Raw genomic sequence first — 20,919 nt, 5'->3', positions numbered from 1 at the left:
GTAGCCAGGAGCATGCTCCCTTGTGTGCACCAATAACTGAATAACTAAAATAACAAGTAACTAAAATAACAACCAACCAAAATAACAAATAATTGAAATAACAAATTAATCCCCCACCTGCGTTTGGCAACGTACAAAAAATTGGCACCCAACCCTGGAGTAGTCCAAAGCCCGGCCTACCAGCCATTTATCAGTTTACATGTACAGAGGTGTACGTGTGTGCTTTGCAGGACTCCTCTGCCTGCGCCACTGGAGATGCAGTTATTTTATGTAGGAGTATTTTTTTAACTCGTATCAAGTATTTTACTGCTTTACGATCGCCCTGTAACAGGTCCGGTGCCCGGGAGGCGGTGAAGGCTGGAAATTGTTGTGTTCTTCCCCAGCATATTTAAAAACAAACCACACAGAAGTAACAATTACAAATAAACAACTTTAAAAAAAAATTACTGTTAAAGATTTATTGCAATAATACAATAAAATTTAGAAAAAAAAATTGTGTTTAGTTACATCTAGTTTGGAAGTTGCAGAGAGAGGCCCCGAGTTTCTGCAGGTGACGACCCAGCCCTGCACGTCCCGTCCGAGACCCGCCGAAGGCGCCCGATTTCAGCCAAGGGCTGGGCTCCGAAATCAGGCTCTTCCTTGGCAGCTCGCGTGGGCCACGCCAGACCACTGCTCACGGACAAAAGTCACGGCCTGGACTGAAATTCCTGCACTCGTGCTACGCAAATTGTTTTGTAAACTCTCAGCTGGCTGTCTCCAACTATCTCTAATTACAGATAACTGCCTCCCTCCCTCGCCCCCCAAACAACCTGGAAAACTAATCCTGTCGATTGCACTCAAGGTTTGGACACACACACTTAATTCTTCCTTAGCTACACATGTGCAAAACACTTTAAAAAAAACAACAAAACCCACAATCTATTCTGTTACAAAAACATCTCTCGAAAGGAGCCATCTCAATGCATTTCAACACCCTCACAGTGCCGTTGTGCACTTCCGGAGTATGACATGGTTGTAAATAAATTATTTGGAAAACACGATGGGTACGAAGTATATGGCTTAAAAGGTTCTCGTGGTGCTGTTTTTATTTTCCCCTAAATAAGTCAAGGACAGCATACAAAGCTGAATCATGGCCTGGCCTTTAGGGTTCTACGTAGCACAAAGGCAGCAATGAAACAGCGACTGAAATGTGTATTAAAAAGAGAAGAAAAAAAGGAGGGAAGATCTCTCTGTGGTGGGGTCCAGTGCAAAATAGATGAGGATCCAAAACGGGTTGTGCAATGCTAAGAGCCCAACACGCAGTACTGCTACGTGCTGGCTGCTCAGAGCTGCGACGGGTCCGGTCGCTGCGACTGTTTAATAAAGTGCTGTCAGCTGAGCAGTGACCGAAGCCTCCTCTCCCTGCCCCTGTCCTCGTCCTGGGCACGGTCCCAGTTCAGACCGCAGTAGCCAACGGGGGTCTCGGCTGATTTCTTACCTGTTTCCCGACACGACCCTGTCTTGGGCTCAGACCAACCAAATGGCAGCACCGAGGGGGCCCTCACCTAACGACACGCACGCTCTCGGTGCGGAGTTAAGGGTCTTTGGTTTAAAAAACCCAACAAACAGCTACCACCAGCAAAAAAACTACCAACAACGGATCCCCACTGCCAAAGAGAAAGAGCTGCTGTAGGAGGGACAGGGCGGGGAGGCACAGTACTGAGGTGGTGTCCCTGGTGCGGAGCTCGCCGGGGCACAGGGGCATTAGCACTAGTGCTGCTCTTCCACCCGCTCCTCCGTGGAGCCAGGTGGCAGTGCTGGCTGGCCTGGGGAGGACCCGCAGCGTCCCAAAACTGTCCCAAAAAACTCCACATGCTCGACAGAGAACGGGATGGCCGGGTAAGGCAGCCTGCAGCTGGGGTTTCCACCATGCATGAGGACGCTGCCTCGGATGTGCCAGCACGCCAGGCGCGTGGCTTGTGCGTCAGCCACGCCACCAGCTGCATCGCCACGGGGGAACGGCAGGGAAGACCGGCTGAAATCTTCCATCTCGGAGGGGTGGGAGGATGCTTCTACACGAGTTTGCCTCGCGGAGAAGTAAAACGTCCCAGCTCTATAAAATGTAAACCGTAAATCGGAAGCCTCGCTGAGCAGAACCATCTCTAAGTCATACATACCGCAAGGCAGAGGAAGCGAGGAGCACTTGTTAGCGAACGCATCTGTCAGTATCGCACCTCCTGTGGTTTTACAAGCAGGCCAGCTGCGCTGTGAGCGTTTCTGCAGTGAAATGAAATCAACTTCTTGGCATTCAGTAAACAGGGAAAGAGCAAACCCCAGCAGAAACATAAAATACAACAGGGTTCACAACGCATGTAGTGTGGAGAACGCGTGACTTCATCAAACGAGCTTGAAATGAGGTTTTTCTACTACTAAAAAGTGGCAACATGGTGTAACTGATGGATATTATTGCAATCCTCTATCGGCGTCAACGTGGGTCTAGCTAAGAGAATGTCCAGTGTTTCTTTGGTGTATGATACTAGGAGTAAAGAGCCTGTGTGCTTTGGGCAGCACAACACGAAACTTTCAGACTACCTACCAGTGGAAACAGCATGAAACGAGCCAGTTTTCTATGGCGAAACTGGACGAAGATCCACAACCAAACCTAAAGTAAGAGCAATTCGTTGTGTGAATTCCTGCCCATGCTGATTCTTTGTATTAAAAATATGGCAACGGAGATTAGAAAACATGTTAAAAATGCATAATTTTCATGTCCTGAATGAAAAAAAATTTAGAAATATGCATTTTTGCATTATGCAAGACAGATTTAAAACACGCAAACATAAACCCTGTAAGGAGTTAAGAAAAACGTGAACTGCATTTGCACCACTGTCCAGACTGAACACTGAGCAGCCTTCCCTCTGTGCTCATTCGGATCCAAACACTCCAAAATCCGTTTCTTCTTTAGGAAGTAGAGCTGGAGTCTGCTGGGTCCTTCTTCCTTGACACTCAACAATGCAGACAGAACCGAGACACCAAGTGCCCTCACAGAACCCGTCAGAAGGATGGGGCGAGCCAATTTACAAAAGGGTACCATCACAGTCATCGTGGGTAAATAAAAAGGTTCTTCGGGTTTACAAAATGTAAAGTCTGACCTTTTCTTTGTTCCAGGCACTACTTAACTGAATATGTAAGGTTTACTACAGCATTGTTGGGGAGGGATTCCTTCCTCACATCCTACGATCCTTTTCCCATGCTCGTTAGCGATGTCCAGTGTACGCCTTAAACCACGAGGTCACTGAGGCAGCAGCAGAAGAGATCATGCCGCCAGCGCTGCTGCTGGCGATGGGCTGAGACGCCTGCGTGCTCTGGCTCTGCAGCATCTCCACCTGCTGGGAGGGGATATCGCAGAACCTGGGGCTCGGCAGATTCTCCCAGTCTGTCCCCAGGTCCGTCTCTTCGTCGCTGACGTGCTCGTCTCCGCTCTCATCCGTCTCGCCGGCGGCGCTGGGGTCCACGAACTCCATGGAGTCTTCGAGATCAGCGCTGATTTCGAAAGGCCCAGACCTGTGAACACGGACACAACGCTGTCAGCCCTGTGGGTACCGTGCAGGAGAGGGACTGTCACTGCACCAGTGCGAGTCCCAGGCGTGCCAAAGCAGCCTGCTCTGTCATGGGTATGGTACAGAATTAAAACACCTCTGTCTTTATCTGCTGGCAAAGAGAAACTCGGTGGCTACAGAGATAACTACGCTATGACCACGGTAAAAGGACGGCGGTCAGCCAAGGGAGCCATAGCTGGGTTCCAGTCCACGGAGCAGGGACGGCGGAAGAGCTCTTTCACCTTGGCAGTGGATGGTGAAGCACGCACGCAAAAGAAAAAGCTATCGATAATAACTCACAGCTCCACTGGTGGGCATCTCGGCTTGACGTGGAGCAGCTTTTATTTTTAGCGCTAGCTCTGGCCGGGCCAGCTCTACCAGCCAGGGGCAGGGCGTAGGTTACAGCCCGCAGAACACAGCTGGCACAGCTCGCTAACACGCTTCCCACAGCAGCACTTCGCCCCCAGCAAGATCTCAAGATCTTTTTTTTTTTACAGGGAGAGCGGTCAAACGCTGGCACCGGCTGCCCAGAGGGGTTGTGGAGTCTCCGTCGTCAGAGATATTCAGAACCCCGCTGGACACGGTCCTGAGCAACTTGCTCTGCCTGACTCTGCCTCGAGTGGGGCTTTGGATAAGATCTCCAGAGGTCCTGGCCAAACTCATCTCTTCTGTCACTGACTCCGAGTTCCCTGCTGCCGCTGCCTGGCTGGAGAGGCAACTGCATCCTGCCCAGGCCCTCAGCCTTGCGCCAGAGAACAGGGAGACCAAATCCAAAAATATCTTTACTAAGCATCCGCTGACAGTTTCAGAGGCCTGTGAGCAGCCACCAGAGAAAGCGAGGGGTTCACGGAGGCAGTGAAAAGCTGAGTCCCCACGGCAAGCAGGTCCCTGTCAAACAAATTTCAGTCCAGAGCACAAAGCTTACAGATTCTCAGCGTAACAGGAGCTAGAAGTTAACGTGGGTAACGGGGTTTCTCCACTGTGGTTCTCCAAGCTTACGTGGAAGCCTGAGGCAGCAATTTAGCATGGAAAATTTGAATCCAAACAATCAAAGCCTGATAAAATTATATGTATTATATGTAATGTATTATATTAATGGTAGTTCATAGAGGCTATCAGGCAACTCTAGGCCTAGAAGTCTGAAGGAAAATAAAACCAGCTGATTGCTGCAAACTTTGCAGACAGCTGATAAATGAAAGGTAAACGCTCCTCTTTCATCACACAGGAAGGAGAGCGCTGCCCTCTGGCACAGCATTTTGCTTAATAAGGCAACATAGGAAGAGAGTCATCAGGTTTAGGGCCAGAAGGGTGCATTAGATCATCTCGTGTGACCCCCTCTCTAAGAAAGGCCAAGGCATTCCACCATTCCCCCTGTCCTGAGCCACAGTCCTCTCTCAATCTCCTCTCTAGAGAGAAGAGAGCGTTTTATGCGGACTAAGCTGTTCCCCTCAGTGCTGGCTAGCTTCTCCACTGATGTTCCCACTTTCCTGTAACCTCTCCTTTTACCATGTGGACCCAACTGATGCGAAGTGAGACCCATCTCTCTGCTCAGGCCTTTTACTTCCCATCGCAAGGAACCATCAGGTTCAGTTTTCTGTCCACTGTGGCACTTATCCTTTACAGCAGCTGCTTTCCAGGACACAGTTCTTCACTCTCTGGGTGTTTCCTGCCCTCTCCTTGTTTTCAGACAAGCAGCAGCAAGCACATCATTTTTTCCAAACTGAGCTAAGCTGGCTCCCCACAGCTTTGGGCTGACTAAGTAGGGATGTACTTGGACGTAAGGTAAGTTTGTAGAGGCGTGAATTCAGCTCCTCTTAGTGATATTGCAGGTTTTTAAATAAAACTAGTCCTGCATACTAGAACAAAGTGGAAAAGTAGATGTCAGAACATTCGTGTGTTTGAGGGGGAATAAAGCAGTAGAATAAACAAATATTTGCAGACTGTCTCGGGCACAAGTGACTGGATTATCCCAAGAGGAAATCAATGTTGACTTTCTTACACTTAAGTTGTAAAAAGAAAGGAAGAATATTGAGCCTGGCGTGTGCAGCCTACAGGAACTGATGTTCTTTTCGTCACATGCTAAGTTAACAGGAAAGTTGTCTTTAATCTTAACGTACATAGACATTATTACTATTTGAGTGTGGACTTTGGCCTAGGGTGCTCATTGACTGAAAGTATTTCGGCAAAGCCTGGGATGCGTGCTGCTGTCCTCTGGAGGGAAGGAATTCCTGCTTTTGAGCCCAGGAGAAACAAGCCCACACAGTCAATCATAACACCACCAGCTGAGCCTGCTCCGTGCAGAATCACGGCATACAGATGTCTCTGAAATCTGATTTCCTTCTCAGAACCCCCTTTTTCTGCCTTTTCCTGCCTCCTCCTTATAACCAGGCTGATGTGCTGAGGACTCAGCCATAGATACAGCAGAACAGAAGCAGAAAAAATGTATTTCCCTCATGAATAACAATGCAAACGCGGAACTCCAAAAGGGATTCACTTACGGGTGTGTTCACAAACTGCTTTTCTTACCTGCCCAAGTTCTCAGTGTCTGGGCTCACCAGGTACATAAGGTTCCTGAGCGTATGCAGTGGGTGCAACAGATCTAAATTTACATGCTACCATGGAGAAGGTAAGAAAAAAAGACATGATCAGCTACTGGAGGAAACCTGCAGGCAGAGTTAACATTTTAAAAGCTATTTAAAGAATCCATACATTCATTCCCCCTACCTGAGAGAAGCACAGGTGAAGGATGTTGGCATTCAGCTTCTTCACTGCTCGCGTGAACCTGTGTTTGCTGAGATTCTCGCCGCAGAACTCGCTGTTGAAAGACCACACACACACGTATGCACAAAGCTACAGGCTGTGACAGTGCACCTCCTGGAGACATCAGCATTCTGTACCCTGGCTTCCTAACAGATCCTGGACTAAACATCTTTGCAGTGAGCACTTGTTTAAGCTGTACAACTAGCTACAGAGTGCTCAGGAGATCGCTTTTTCACCTCGTGAGACCTTTGGAATTTTATCAACAAGCACAGCTTGCCCTAGTCTCACTGGTTTCAACAGGACAGGTGATGTGAACCATACACAAACTCAAAGATCCACTGCGGCCAAGCCATTTTGGTTCTCCTTTTAAATCTTGCCTCATTTCCTGTTCCCAACCTTTTCTTCCTGCAATGACTGAGCAACCAAATAATAGCATAAAAAACTGCAGAGGCCCTACACAACGTTTGTGCCCTCACTTTGGCCATTGCTATTTTTAAAATTTATAAGAATCTCAGCAGCATAGCTGAGACCCCTGGAAGCTGAACCAAGCCCACAGCTTCCTCAGAATTACTTCTGTACGGATCCCACCTGCTCTGCGTAGACCTTAAGAACCTAACAGTGCTGTTCATCACAACTGGGGTTTATAGAAGCGCATGCTCCCAAACGTCTGACAGCCAGCTACATTCCCCATCAGTGTTTTAGCTCAAAGAGAATTACACTGCTCTTATGCCATATTATAAGGCCTCGTTCTACATCTCTTAATGCAGTGGAGCTATTCCAGATGACTAAGAGCTGCTGAATTGGGCTGGGAGTTTGTAAAGCACAGTAGGGTCTCATAAAATGAAAAGTGCTATTCATGCACTGTCATATTTCACTCCGGTATGAGGACGCTAAATAAATTGATTAGTAAGTTGTCATTCTGAAATACGATGGTTGGTCTGTGCTCCCGGGACACAGAAAGAGGATGGGAGGGAGGATTAACTGTGGTCTAAATTCTAGACCTCCCTGTGAAATTAAATTGCACCAAAAAAAAAAAAGGGAGCCATCAGCTATTACCATAAAAGCTGTTCCAAATAATGACTTTGTTCAGAAAACCAAATTGAACTAAGATCGTTCAGAAGTGGTCACTGATCCGCCTTCTTAGAGGCTTGCATTTACTTGCCTGTTGCAAAGCTTCTTGGGAAGATTTACATCAAGTATGAGAGACAAAGTGTTAACAAGCTGGGTTGCATAGCACAATGCAGCACTGATGGTGTAAGCAGGGTTATTATGTTCCATATCTAAAAGAAATAAAAACATCGTGAAAGTCTCATTATAAATGAAGCCTCAGTGGGTGTGTTAATGTGTTACTGAAGTCTACTCTGGAAAATGTCATTTGTCAGTACTGAGAACTGCTTGAATCCAGCAATCATTTACAGTGAAATCTGTCAGAAACCAGTAGAAAAATAGTAATTCTTGGAATTCCTGTTAAATCGACAGCATGTGAACCATGTCAAAACTGTGAATAATTAACTTTATCTCTCTTTTACTCTGCACTGGGTCCCAATGAGCATTTCCTGCAGAAGAGGCTTTCAGTGGACTAATCCCTGTACTGGTGTTTCTTTAATTCTGACCTGGCTGCTTACCTGGTCCTTGTGTAGTCTTCTTCTCTTCCACCCAGTTGTAATACGCTGAGTAATCTCCGTTATTCGGAAGGGTTATCCAAGGCCCTGTGATACTGATGCTGGTGTCCCCATTGTGGTCATCACACACCCATCTCCCAGAGAGATACGTGGTTCTCCTGGCTTCTGCAAGCTTGCTCACAGTGCTAGAGGTCATAGCATTGTCGCTCTCAGAAGACACGTCTGCAGGATCTCTGTAGCACGCAGAGAAGAACAGGGTGTTTTTAAAAGAAGTTCAAAAATACAATCACCAACGTACTTGGCAGGCATTTAATCAGATTTCACTGAGAGCAAAATGCATGTAGAAACACTCCTGCAGAACTCCTTATTCCACAAACTGCTTTGTTCTGGGATTTTTAATGATCTTTTTTTAAGGTTAACAGTGGACACATACCTCAGATCTCTCAGTGGGGAGACGCTAGCACCTCCACATTCTTCTACTCTGGACTTCTACCTTTAGGTCAGATGCTTCGCCTCTGGAAACCACCTCCTTCTCCCCACAGATGCCAAGGGAGCCAGAGTGTCTAGCTTAGACTTACGTGACTCACATCTGAGAGTTTAAAGCTAGGAAAAACGAGCCCAAAGGACAAGCCTCCCGTACCTCATGCTTGTCTTTACTTCTTCGATGGGAAATATGACTGATGTTAGCTCCAGGATATGCGTCCGCCGAAGGTTTGCCAGATGTTCGTGCTGGGTTTTCAAGTCGTAGGTTTTTTTCTCGACCAAGTCTCCCAGCCTGCGGTTGTGCCTCTGGATCTTCTCCTTCTTCTCCTGATGCCGCTGAGCCCTGCGATAATGCTTCTGGTTCTCCTCTTTAATTCTCAGAAGCCCCTCTGCATCTGTGAAGACAGCAGCAGATGTTAGCCTTGGAAAATGAGCTGTGAGGTACTTGTAGTAAGCCTGAGAAAAGCTTGATTAATATTTATAGAAAACAAGATCTACAGCAGCTTAAAACAGAAAACCCTGCCTCACTATTAACGTTTTCCAGCTGCTAAGTGGTACAACTTCTTAATCTTTTCTGAATATCGCAAAAGAGACTGAAATCGGAATTAATCTTTCCCTATCTTTCACCCGGCTATTTTTGGATTTGGAGCAGAAAAGCCAAGATTTCACAGTTTAATTAAACTTCTGGGGTAATCGCCATGACAGAAATAGCTTGACTGTACATGCTTGCATGATGCTGGCCAAAAAGGCACGCATTGCTTGCAGCCAAAATCAAGTGCAGATAGCATCTCCATTCACAATTTCTGGCAGCGCTGCTTCTATTAGCTTATGTTACCCGCGCTTTTGCTAACGTACGTCCTCTTAAAGCACTTGGATCCCAGTGGCACAGGCTTCTCCTTACCACAAGGGAAAACTCCCTTTCCAGTCACAAAATGGCAAATGTGGTTATGCTTACGAAATGCTGCAACTGCCTAAATTTCCTCCATGCATCAGGCACGCTAGGAGTTGGAAGAAAAATTCTTCAAGAGCATCTGCTGATTCTCCTATAAAATAATTCACTGCAGTAACGCTTCTGCAAACATATGGTGCTGCAGAGGGCGAGTTAACTGCCTCGGTCTTTCAAAAGCACAGGAAAATGTCTCCAAACGCACATTTAAAAACTGTAATGTACCCTAGTTTGAATAAGAGCCCCCATATACTAGTCGCTCCATTTCAGTTTTTATGGCTGAAGAGAAACAGCATTAGTCATGCTCTCTTAGAGCACAGCAGACTACTCGCTTTCCTGTAATCAAGAAATGGGCTAACTGCCCCTTGCACAGAAGGCAGGCAGTAAGCCTGACATCATTTTTCTGATGTATTTTGATTGCGAGGCACAGATGAGACCAGAGCTACAATATCAATGTTCTGTGGCATCTGCTACTCCAAGAAGCCACGTTACAGACTATTAAAACATCAGCTTTCCCAGAAGGGAAGCACAAAAACTGAAGTTACATATGAAGAATGGGACCCAAGACTGGTTCCCATCCCCTGGTATGTGCCCAGCCATGCTCGGTCAGCACGGGACATCCCTGCTCCTCCTGGTTTTCACCTGCAGAGTTGGAACTGCACAGAGCTCCGGCTGGTCCCTGGTCTGGAAACAGGGAGCCCAGGACTGCTGAAATAGCTATTATATATTATATATTGAAATTATATATTAAAATAGCCATTATATTATTATAATAGCTTATTATAACTAATAAGTTATTAGAAATAACTTAGTAGAAGTTATTTCTACTCATCTATCTGATCAGCGTTTGGTAGGAAAGACGATCTCATACATGGGAGATGTGAAGACCCAAATCAAAGCTGGTGAGACTGGTTTCCCCAGGCAGGTAGGAACTAATAATCCTCAGGTCCATAAAATAAGGGACCCCCTGTTGGAGGAACTGCAGGAGAATTTTTCTCTCAACAGTACCAAGAATTTCTAAGTACCAGCTTGCAATTCAGTTTCTTTTAAGCGCTCCTGTAATATCAACAGAAAAATCAATTAATGCCTGCATTCATATTCCCAAGCTCTCCCTTTGCACAGAGAATACGAAACAAAGAAGGAATAAAATGTCCATTCGTTCCATTTTCATTCACGTTCTACTTGCAAGGCTACTTTTTGAAGCGAGCGAGCTCCCTTATCTGCAGGGCCAACAGCAATTATCTGAGAGGCAGGGAGAACGCTGCGAACACGTTTCCTCTTTAGCAGCCCCACTGCAGAAACAACTGTCCTTTTTTCAGCGCAGCAATTCTGCTTTATGACCCAGTTTACGAGGCAATTAAAATTTGTCCCCAGAAGTATTTCAGGACACCATCAAGCCCCACACATTCCCATCGCCTGCGAAACGCACGCACAGGCTCGCTGGTCTCTGCCCAACAGGGAGCCATGCCAGGCGTTCACAAGATCACCTCCTTGAATTGTTCTCTGCAGGCAGAAGGTAAAACACACACGTTTTAAAACCTTATTTTAAGATACACCAATTCTTCAAGTACCCAGGAGAGCCAGCTGAAAGAGCAGGAGCCCAACGATCTAGGAACGTTTCCTATTTCAGTAAACCCATCTACACCACATCCAAGAGAAGAGAAAGGACCTGTTTACATTTTGTAACGCCGTCTCTTCCCTAAGAGCGAACCAGGTCGAGCTCCTGACGTACTGGCTACGTAGTAAAGCTGCAGATTAGAACTATTTAAGTATTAATACATTTCACAGAGTAATAGAAAAGTGGAGGAGCTCCACTCCCCAGCTGGTTCTAACATTCTGCCACCTTCAGAGCTGCATTTTGAGAAAAGGTGGTTAAATTCCTCACATTGACTTCCTCTTCTCCTTTCTTCACAGCCTAAAGAGAACAATTAGTTATTATTCCCCTCATAATAATCTTCTATCTACTGAAAAAATGCTCTTCTTCATCTTCCTTTTTTTTTTTTTTTTTTAAACTAAGCCAAACAGCAATTTTCTTGGCCACTCCTTGTGTTTTATTCCTAATGTTCCCTTCTGGACTTTCTCCAGTTGATTTGTATCTTACTTAAATTGCTCAAACTGGGCTCCAGACTCCCACTGGGGCAACGCCACTGCTGAGCACAGCAGGATAATCGCTTCCCTCTTAAATACAATGCCCGTGTTAGTACAACCCTGACTGAGGTCTGAACCTTTCTGGAGCAGGATTGTTATTTGGTATTTAGTTTGCAATTCCCCAGGTCCCGTCCTGTCAAATCTTGCCAGCATTCCCCACCACAGGTTTACGTGGTTCTCTTTCCTAAACAACGTGCACTTACCTTTGTTCATTTCAGATGATGCAGTCAATTTACCTGCACGATTTTGAATTTGATCCTGTTCTCCGCTGAGCTCGTATCGTCATCCACCTTAGGTTCCTCCATTCCACTTTCTATTCTACCTTGCAAGGTATTATGGAAAATAGTAAACAGAACTGGGCCAGGAACTGGTTCCTGCCGAGCTCCACCTGCCTCACCTCCTCTGCTGGAGGAGCATCACCACGCTCTGAATGTGGCCCTACTAGCCGTCTGTGTCAACCTGGCAGCGATTACATCCAGAACTGATTTATTTGCTTGCTCCTGAGACATCTTGGGGTAGAGCCCAAAAGCAAGGTATCTTGCACCTTCTGCTTCTTCCTCCACTAGACCACTTGACCCACAGAGAAGGGGTTGATCTGACATGACCTATTCTTAACGAAAAGTGATGACTGTTTTTAATTATCTTCTAGGTACCTTAGGTACCTACAAGGTGGTCAGAGGCTTGTAAGAGGACGGCAGTGTCATCGGCGTAAGGCTCCTGCAAACAGATGCTGTTTCCACTCTGTTCCCTGGGACATCCTCTCTCCCTCATGTGTTCTCAAGTGCTCCGCTGCTGGTTCCTTAAGTTCCCTGAGGTGAATCTGATAAGGCCCTACAGACACAATCAAAATAATATTTAACTGGCTGCTTTCTTTCCTTGGCCTGAAGTCCTCTCTCAATCTCAAATTTAATCTGGCTAAACACCTGATCGCATTTTCTTTGTTAGAAGATGAAGCAAAGAAGGCACTGAATATTTCAGCCTTCTCTGCAGTTACTCACTCTCTTTCCTCTTAAACTAACTGGCCTGCTTGCCTACTCCTTCATCTTTTTATTATACATTTAAAACTGTGCTATCCACCCTCCCTACTAAATGAAAACCATTTTGCACCTCAGCGTTTTTGATGTTATCACTGCAAGCCTGCGCTATTCCTTTATAACTACTCTCAGTTACACGCCTGTGCTTCCACTTTTTGTATGGCTCCTCTTGAATCTCAAGTCATTAAAACGTTCCGGATTCAGTCAATACGCTTCTGCACATGCTTCCTCTCTCTCCTTTACACGTAGGTTGTAAGGAGTGCTGCACATTCTTTTCTGAAAAATGACTCTACAAGTCTCCTGCATGTAAAATATTTAATGAGTTTCAAAACCGAAGCTGCTGAATGTTAGCACCGCAGCAGCCTATGCCATATTTTGGTGATGGTCTTGCTCAAACATGATTTTTAGGATTTCTAGACAGGTGTGGGTTAAAATTCAGCACTTAGATGAAATCCGTAACAGCTGCAGAGCTGTTTGCTCTTTTTTATCAAGAGGAAGCGATCAGAAACGCTACACTGAATAAAGCCATCTCTAGGGACAAAGCCAAATTCATAGGCTGCTAAGCATTTACTTGTTAAGCTGTTGCAGAATTATCTCCATCCAGCTGAATAATGTCTACTGTTTTCTAATTAAAACGCAAGCATAAAAAGGGTAAAATCCACTCAGTGATTTGCCTCGGAAATTCACTATTTTTAAAAACTAACACTCATATCTACTGCGACTGACTTTTCCCTCTTTAAGGCACAGTTTGACATGTTCCAAAGGCACAGGCATTACTCACGTCTTGTCATTTCATCGTTTTCTTTGCAAATGGTCTGTTTCAGCTGCTCGATCCTCATCTTGCAAGACATTATTTTCCATCTCTGTAAAAGAACATTCGGCAACCGTAGGGCACAAGCCATTTCCAACACACTGACTAATGATTAACAACAAAGCCAGCAGCTTTAGTGCAAAAGGAGCAGGATGTTCTGAACTGAATCAGACCAATAAATAAATATTTCATACACCGTTTTGTGCACAGAAGAATGCCACAAAGAAACAGAATACTTAGTATAAAGTCAACTGGTACAGTAAGTTATTGAACAAATATCTAGTAAGAAATTAAAAATATTGACGGTTTGGAGCGCTCTGCTTGCAGAGCCCGTTTTGCTTTTGCTTTCAACAGGCTTTTTAGGAAAGCCATGCAATGCCCTTAAGGTAAAATGTAACTTTAAACAATACAATCTAGCACTTCAGAGAGCTCAAAAATGATAGGATGCTTTGAATAACTCACCAGCTGATCAGTTATCTCTTTCCCTTCCATGGCCTTCAAAACACTAGAGGAAAAACATGAATGAAAGTTACTTGACTTATCTCGACTACATCTGTCTCCAGCAACAATGTGTCAGAGATATTTTTTTTTAAAAAGAATTCTTAGAATTTATTTTCATTCAACGACTACAACTTACTGTTTTTGGAATTCTCTCTGTTTAGTTTTAAGATGCATCAACCTTTCTTTCTTGTCTGAGAACCTGGAAGAGATTAAATGCTTTTATTGCTATTTTGCACAAAGGTATTGTAAGCTGCCTGAAACAATAAAAAGGCTGAAGCTTGTGGGAGTCTCTAAACCTCAACTATCTGTCTTAATCGTTGTAAGCAATAGCTCTATATATGAAACTCTTGCCGAATTCTAGAGCACCTGTCCGCCAGGAATAGCAACAGAACCTCTAAGCTGAGGAAACACCCGCATGTTGTATTACCAAACTCGTAAGCATTACCCTTAACTACCTTCTATTTCTCTAAGCTTTGTAGCTTAGAAACATCAATATTTTGTGTACAAAGAAAAACATACACTGCTTGAAAAGCCTTTAATCACTGGAGAAATTAGCAGTAATGCAGTGAGTCTGAGATGGCATTAGTGGTACCACCCACTCTGGTACAGGGAAGTGCAGGTTTTTACACGCTGTGCTTTGTATTTTCTCACTTCCCACCTGGAAGGGTCTCAGACTTTACTCAGTGATGGTTCCAGACAGGACAGTACTCTCTCAAGGCTTTTACACGACAATCAAATCCTTCTTGTATTATTATTAGCAGCCATAAGCTGCATCTTCTTCTACTTGTTTCTACCGGGCACGTGTCGGTATCACAAGTGCCCGACCCAAATGCCTGCTTGAGATCTGCCCCAGTGGATGTGTGAGCTGTGGGAACTGCCAAAAAGTGATCAGAAGGGAGTTTTTTAGGGTTCATCATCCTCTGAATACGAACAGCCACGTCCTGCCCACCTCCATGTTCCACAGCACATTGAGAAACATTTTGGAAGTAGACAGTGTATGAACAACGCATATCGAGAGATTACAGCGAAGCACGAAGTGACAAAGGTAACAGCAAGAGAGACAGCCAAGGGACGTAGACAACCTAAAAACAGCAAGTGTGTGCTGTGTTCTGCCATGCATGGCCTCCCAGTTTTCCTTTGTGCTTGCCATGCCACAGCACCATCCTGATCCGCACCTCAAATGGGTGTCTTGGGGTTAAATCCACGCCAAGGAAAAAGAATTCAGTGTATTATTCTCTAGAACGTGTAGAATTCACTATTTCATCCTAACAGTTTCATGTACAACCCACCAAGTCCTTTATTTCAGGGCTATCTAAGCTTTACTTAGAGAGAATCATAGAGTAAGCAAGCCTTGACAGGATGGCATCTGGGGCCTCTCTCTGCTCAACCCCGTGGATTTGATTCCCCATAAAACCAAAACGCTTCATTTCTTCCCTTGAAGAGCTGGAACGTGAAAGCTCGGAGACTGGCTTCGGTTTTACAAAGTGTGTAATCGCCCTGCCAGATGACAGCAGCGTTAAAACAACAACAAAACTTCTGCCTGCTGCCTTCGCAGATGACCAAAACTCTGTTTTCCTTCCAAAACAGCTCAATCCCAAGCGCAGGTGCTGCTCTAAAAGCCAGAGGCCACGCGTGCGCCTGAGGAATGCGGTGCAACCGGAGCCCGGCTGCTCAGCATCCGTCCGTCCGTCCGTCCCGCGTGCCCTCACCCACCAGTCATCGTGGAAATTGCACAAGCACCCTGCACCAACTCGCGTTTACGACGCCGTAACGCACGCCTCCTGCACCTCCGACCTCGGGCGCAACCAGAAATAACTCGGCCACGCCGGGCAGCTGCACGCAGAAATTCGGCGATTCTTCTTTCCAAAGCTGGGTTAATTAACGGGCACGGAGGCTGATTTCCCAAGTCGTGTCCGACACACTAGTGGAAAGTTGATCTCTCAAGAGTCTGGGACTAAATTAAGTTCTCGCTGGTGAGGGAAGACAGAAATGTTTGTGAAAGCCTGCAAGAATTACAGCTCACCACGCACTTCAGCAACTGTGTCAAACAGCTCCTACCAACTCCTTTAGCAGGTCTCCCCTAAGCAGACGTTTCCATTTCCTTACGTAGCCCCTTTTTTATTTGCATTGCATCACGTAACTCATTTTTCTCTGTATATCCACAGCCCTTCAATCTGGCAAAGAAACAAAGCTCCAAACGGGCTCTTACAGAAACTCCCATGAAATGTAAACTGAGAGAAGGGGAGAAATCTGCATCTAAAATTATCCATCAGATGCTTCCTTTTCCTCCAGTCTGGATTAACCTGAGATTTCCTGCGGTTACCTGGCTTATTTCCACACGTACAGAATCAGAGAGGTAAAAAAAGAAAAAAAAGAGAACAAAGGACTCCCTAATCTCTAGGAATTGATTAATGCTGCAGGAGCTGAGGATAGCAACAGGTACATCCACTGCTGGGCCTATTCACTACGAGAAAACTCCACTGTCTCAAAAAGCCACTACTCCTGATCACAAACCACAACTCCGAGAAAGCACAGGGGCTGAGATGGCGCAGTTGTATCGTCTTCGGCCTTTGTTACCTGCAAACACACAAAGCAAAGCAATTCAGTGCTTTGGGAACGCACTGGGAAAATATGATCTGAGGATTTATGTCTGTGACCGGCTGGAGTAAGCTCCTGGGAGGAAGAAGAGTGTCCTGAAATGAACAACAAGATGCTTTGAACAACACGTTACTAATGAAAAGAAGAACGTCGGTGATCATTTTACCGCAGGACTTCCGGACTACTCATCTTTAATTGTAGCTGTGTTTCGCTAATTAATCCTAACAGCTCCTCAGTCTCCCCCCCTCACAGGTGCAGGGTGTGATTTTTGTTAGACGTGAACGATCTTCCTGTAGCTTTTACAGCGACTAGCACGTAAAATAGTTCCATGAAAAGAAATCCGAAACAATTCTTGCTGTTAGAACTTTAAAATATTTATTGTCTTATGAGGAAAAACCCCGAGAAAAGAGCAGAACATCACTGGATACAACGGGTAACCCCCTTTGACTTCTCACAGGAGAGAGGTACCAACGCTCTCCTCCAGCCTGTAACACTTCCAAAAGACAACTGGGAGGCAGGGGTGTCCCTGTGCACCCCCACGGCCGAATTTCTCACACCGCTCCCTCAGCAAAGGCCTTGTCGTGACCCTGCCGGCCTCCTCCAGGCCCGACCGTAACGCTGATCTAAAATTAACCCAGGTACTACTAGAAGGCGTAAGGTAACCGACCAAATCCCGCCGCCAGTAAACACAACCTGAACTCCAGCCAGCTCTCTGCACCTGTCCCTGCACGACCGCGCCACGGCGCACGGTCGTGGTTTAAAAGGTTGCTCCCTCCCTCGCCGTGCTCACGCCGCAAGAAATTCACGGAAACCCCTCGCTGCTCACGGAGAGGAAAGAACGAAAACTGCCCTCTGAGATGCCGGGCTATTTCTTTCTCACTTTCCTATTAGTCACTCGAAGGATTAATCATACAATGCAGATAAAACACTTCAAGCACGCTTCCAAACTACCAGTAACTCTGTTATCTTTGAAAAAAGAAGAAATCCAAGCTTTACGAAGCTCTGTCCCTACGCTGAACTTTTCCTGCTGCAGTCGATCGCGCTGATGTTGGTCTCGTTTTGTTAGTCCATGACTTCAGGAACATGAAGTTGCTGTAGGAGGGTTTCGAGCAGCAGGAGACGCAAAGCTCAGGGAAACGCAGCGCCCAGGGGGGCTGCCCCAACGGAGGCTGGAGAACAGAAGAGAGGATTACCCAGACAGCAAGCCCGAGGTCCCGACCAAGGGGAAAAAAGGGAAGAGAAAAACAAAGGGGACTTTCCCTACAATCAAGAAATGCAGCTTAATCATTCAGAATGTTTTCTATCCAGAGATGATCGGGACAGTTAATGCATCTCGGGAGGACGCAGCGACAGCAGTCACTGATATGAGGAACGTAAGAGATTTTTTTTAAACAAGCTGTTGCCTCTGGTGCTTTGGCTAGGACTGCTCCTTTACGGTTTCACTTTTCCAGCGCGTAGAGAAACTTCTTGAGCCTTGGTTAATACAGGATGACAGGGGCTCCGCTACAACGGATGCTGCGGTTGGATTTCTGTAATGAAGCCTGATGGTTAGCCAGAATCTCCAGGCTGCAGAAAGGGCAGGAAAAAATACTTGGCTTACGTTCCTAATTCCAAACCCAATTTTTTCACGGAAACTGCAGATAGCCCTGAGCAGTCTCACACACACAAGTTTTTCATCCATTTTAGACGGGCTAAAATACAGTTTGTGGTTCCACGACCCAGCCTCTCAGGCAAAAGAAGGAAACCCATCAAAGTGGCAGACTCAGGCCTCAATTCTGCAGGCTGATTCACGCTGGCTGCCACCTTGTGCCCACTCCCATCAACTTTTATGGGACTTGGCACGGGTTAAGGGTCCACTCCCCCAGATACAGATTCAGACGTGAGCTGGCTTTCTATATCTGGGTTATGCTTGAGAAGGTCAATTTGCTTAAATGTAAGACAAGCACATCATTGTCCAGTCACGCATTCTGTTGTGCAAACACCGACAGAAAGAGTTTATGGCAGGAAAACACCGTCCTGCCATAAAAAACTGCCTGGATTTGTTGCAAAGAACCAAGGTAGGATGAAAGACACCACTGTTTCCCTGGCTATTCTTATATTTAGCAGACGGATGCAAAGAGTGTTTGGTGCAAGGACCCTTCCACACAACACACTGCTCGCTGCTTTCCCAAAATGGTTCAAGAAATCCCTCTCAGCAGTTGTTAATGAAGCTACGAACCAAGGACCACAAACACAGCCAAAAATTAGGGCTATTCTTGAGACAGCGCTAGGCAGACTTTTTAAGACTCTGGGATGGACATGCTGGAAACGACAGCTTGTCTCGCAGCCGAAAAGGAGCTACAGAGGGGAAACGTTCATCTGAACCGCATAGTGAGACTGTCTTGTTGACCAACACCCCTTCAGCAGCCCTCCTGCCGAGCCAACTCCTTGCAAAAAGGGGCAGGAAGGGGTGTGATTAACTCAAGTGGAATATTTCTGGATCCTGTAAAGGGCCCACGATTAGGACCATTTGTATGAACAGGAACGAAACGAAGAGGTGCTGTTTTCTTGCGTGCTTTCCTGATTTTGGTTAACAATTCAGAAAACTACTGTTTTGATATACTTCTGAGAACAGAGACGTATTTCCAGTGCCCCATTGTTTTTGCCCTCAACTGTCCGGAGCTGTCTCCAGTTTGCTGGTTACGCCTGTACGGACACAACCAAGGGAAAGTCGGGGCACCGCACCACCCAAACTCTTTATAATCATTATTACTTGACACACTTTATTCCTCACCAGGCGAGTACCACTCACGAAGCCAGCGCTGCCCCCCAGGCTGCCCCCGGCCCCCTCACCCCCTCCCGGCTCAGGGAGGTGAGGACCCCCCGAGCAAACTCCAGCAGCTCCCTGGGACCCCGTTACCGGAGGGGCCGCCCCCGGCACCCCCGGGCGAGCCCCCACCGCCCCGAGGGGGCCTCCCCCGTCCCGAGGGGGGCGTCGGAGGAGCAGCCCCGCGGCCTCCCCCTCTGGGCCGGCGGCGGGGCAGGCCCGAGGCCCCCTCCCGGCCCCCCGGTACCTCTCCGAGTCGCGGCCGTCGAAGAAGACGAAGTCGCCGCCCCGGACGCACTTGGCGCAGGTGAGGCGGCGGCGCGTGGTGTTGCAGAGCGGGCACCGCTCCACCGCCACGTACAGGCCCTCGGCGTCTTCCTCGGGGCCCCGCAGCGCCGCCGGAGCGGCCCCAGGTCCTGCCCCGGCCCCGGCGCCCCCCTGCCCGCCGGGCTGCGGCCGGCAGCCGCTGGGAGCCGCCATGATGGGCGCCCCGGTCACGTGGGGCCGTGTTGTGGCGCCGGGCATTGTGGGAAGAGGGCGCCGAGGGCCCGGCCCTCAGGGGTGTGGGGGGGTCGCCTCAGCAACGCGGCCACTGTTAAACTATAAATAAATAAAATATAAGGCTGTTTTGTGGGTGCTTCTCGCGGTCCAGGGGTGGTGGGGGGTATACAGTCAGGCCCGCTGCAGAGGGCTGGGGAAGGAAATGGGGCAAGTGGTCTGAAAAAGAGGGAGTAAAGGGTGTAGATCAGCATCCACCGCAGATCTGTCACAGCACTTCAAGTCTGTGCCTGGGTTCTACTCCCTGGGGTGAAGGGGGTGCACATCTACCTCACACCCTCGCTGGTCTGTACCTCAGCAGAAGCTATGGCTAACAAAGATATGATAGTATTTGGGTAATACCTCAGTGTCAAGAACCAGCCTTTGCTTAAAAGATGTCACAACTATTAATACACACCCTTAAACATGACAGGCTAGCAGATGTCCTTGCCCCAGCCCCTGTATGGAGCCACAAGTCAAAATTAGTCAAGATTAAGAGGGGTATTGCCAGCCAGAATCAGACAGTGCTCTGTGGGAGGCTAGTGAGAAAACCGGGCATTCAAAGTAAAGAAACCCCACATCAGGACTTGAAGCACTACTGTCACTACAGAAAAACTAATGCCCCAGTTTAAAAAAGCCAGCCCTTATTTTTTTCCTTCCTTGTGTATTTAAGTGCTACAAAATACTAGCATGGGCAGCACTGCATGGAAAGAACCAAGATACTTGTTTTTAAGACAAGTTACCATAGCAAACAAAGGTATCAGTAGCTCTGAAAAAGCACAGAGACCATTTCTTATCTTTAAAGCTTTATCCACACTTTTAAAGAGCATTGACTTTTCTGGTGAAGTTATTCAGCTAGCTCTTAATGAAAAAGCAGATTTATTCCTTGAAGGAGGCTCATCTTAGATAAGCTTTCTCCCACCACCCCAATAAGAACAGGTTGTTGCTTTTCACTTGCAGGGATTCTGGTAATTCAAGCTTATCAGCTTTTACAGCTACAGTGCAAATAAAAGTTCAGCCCATAGCTGTGGAAAGTCTGCAGGGTTAGAAAACAAACAGAAAAGTAAGCCTGTGTTTAGAATAGATTTGAGTTTG

At 46.8% G+C, this 20,919-nt stretch overlaps 1 protein-coding gene across 1 annotated transcript; it reads right to left on the bottom strand.

Moving 5' to 3' along the window:
* Window positions 1-418: 418 nt before the first annotated feature.
* Window positions 419-19,767, bottom strand: ATG14 (autophagy related 14). The gene is made up of 10 exons (XM_035551372.2): window positions 19,535-19,767; window positions 14,020-14,082; window positions 13,845-13,887; window positions 13,353-13,434; window positions 8,601-8,838; window positions 7,964-8,193; window positions 7,501-7,618; window positions 6,303-6,393; window positions 6,105-6,190; window positions 419-3,543 (listed from the first exon to the last, which is right to left on the bottom strand). Exons 1-10 carry the CDS (start codon window positions 19,765-19,767, stop codon window positions 3,237-3,239), a joined length of 1,491 nt encoding a protein of 496 aa, XP_035407265.1. The 3' UTR covers window positions 419-3,236.
* Between the last annotated feature and the right edge of the window lie 1,152 nt (window positions 19,768-20,919).

Source organism: Cygnus atratus, chromosome 5, assembly GCF_013377495.2.
Source record: "Cygnus atratus isolate AKBS03 ecotype Queensland, Australia chromosome 5, CAtr_DNAZoo_HiC_assembly, whole genome shotgun sequence".
Taxonomy (NCBI): Eukaryota; Metazoa; Chordata; class Aves; order Anseriformes; family Anatidae; genus Cygnus; species Cygnus atratus.
Note: the sequence above shows the minus strand (reverse complement) of the source record. Positions and strands in the feature narration are given on the sequence as shown.

Excerpts from the sequence above, each read along its gene's own strand:
- ATG14 (XM_035551372.2), bottom strand. The coding sequence starts at position 19,767 with ATGGCGGCTCCCAGCGGCTGCCGGCCGCAGCCCGGCGGGCAGGGGGGC. Across the intron at positions 8,194-8,600 it reads GAAGTAAAGACAAGCATGAG|AGATCCTGCAGACGTGTCTT; the intron begins GTACGGGAGGCT and ends TGCGTGCTACAG. Across the intron at positions 7,619-7,963 it reads GAAGACTACACAAGGACCAG|ATATGGAACATAATAACCCT; the intron begins GTAAGCAGCCAG and ends TATTTCTTTTAG.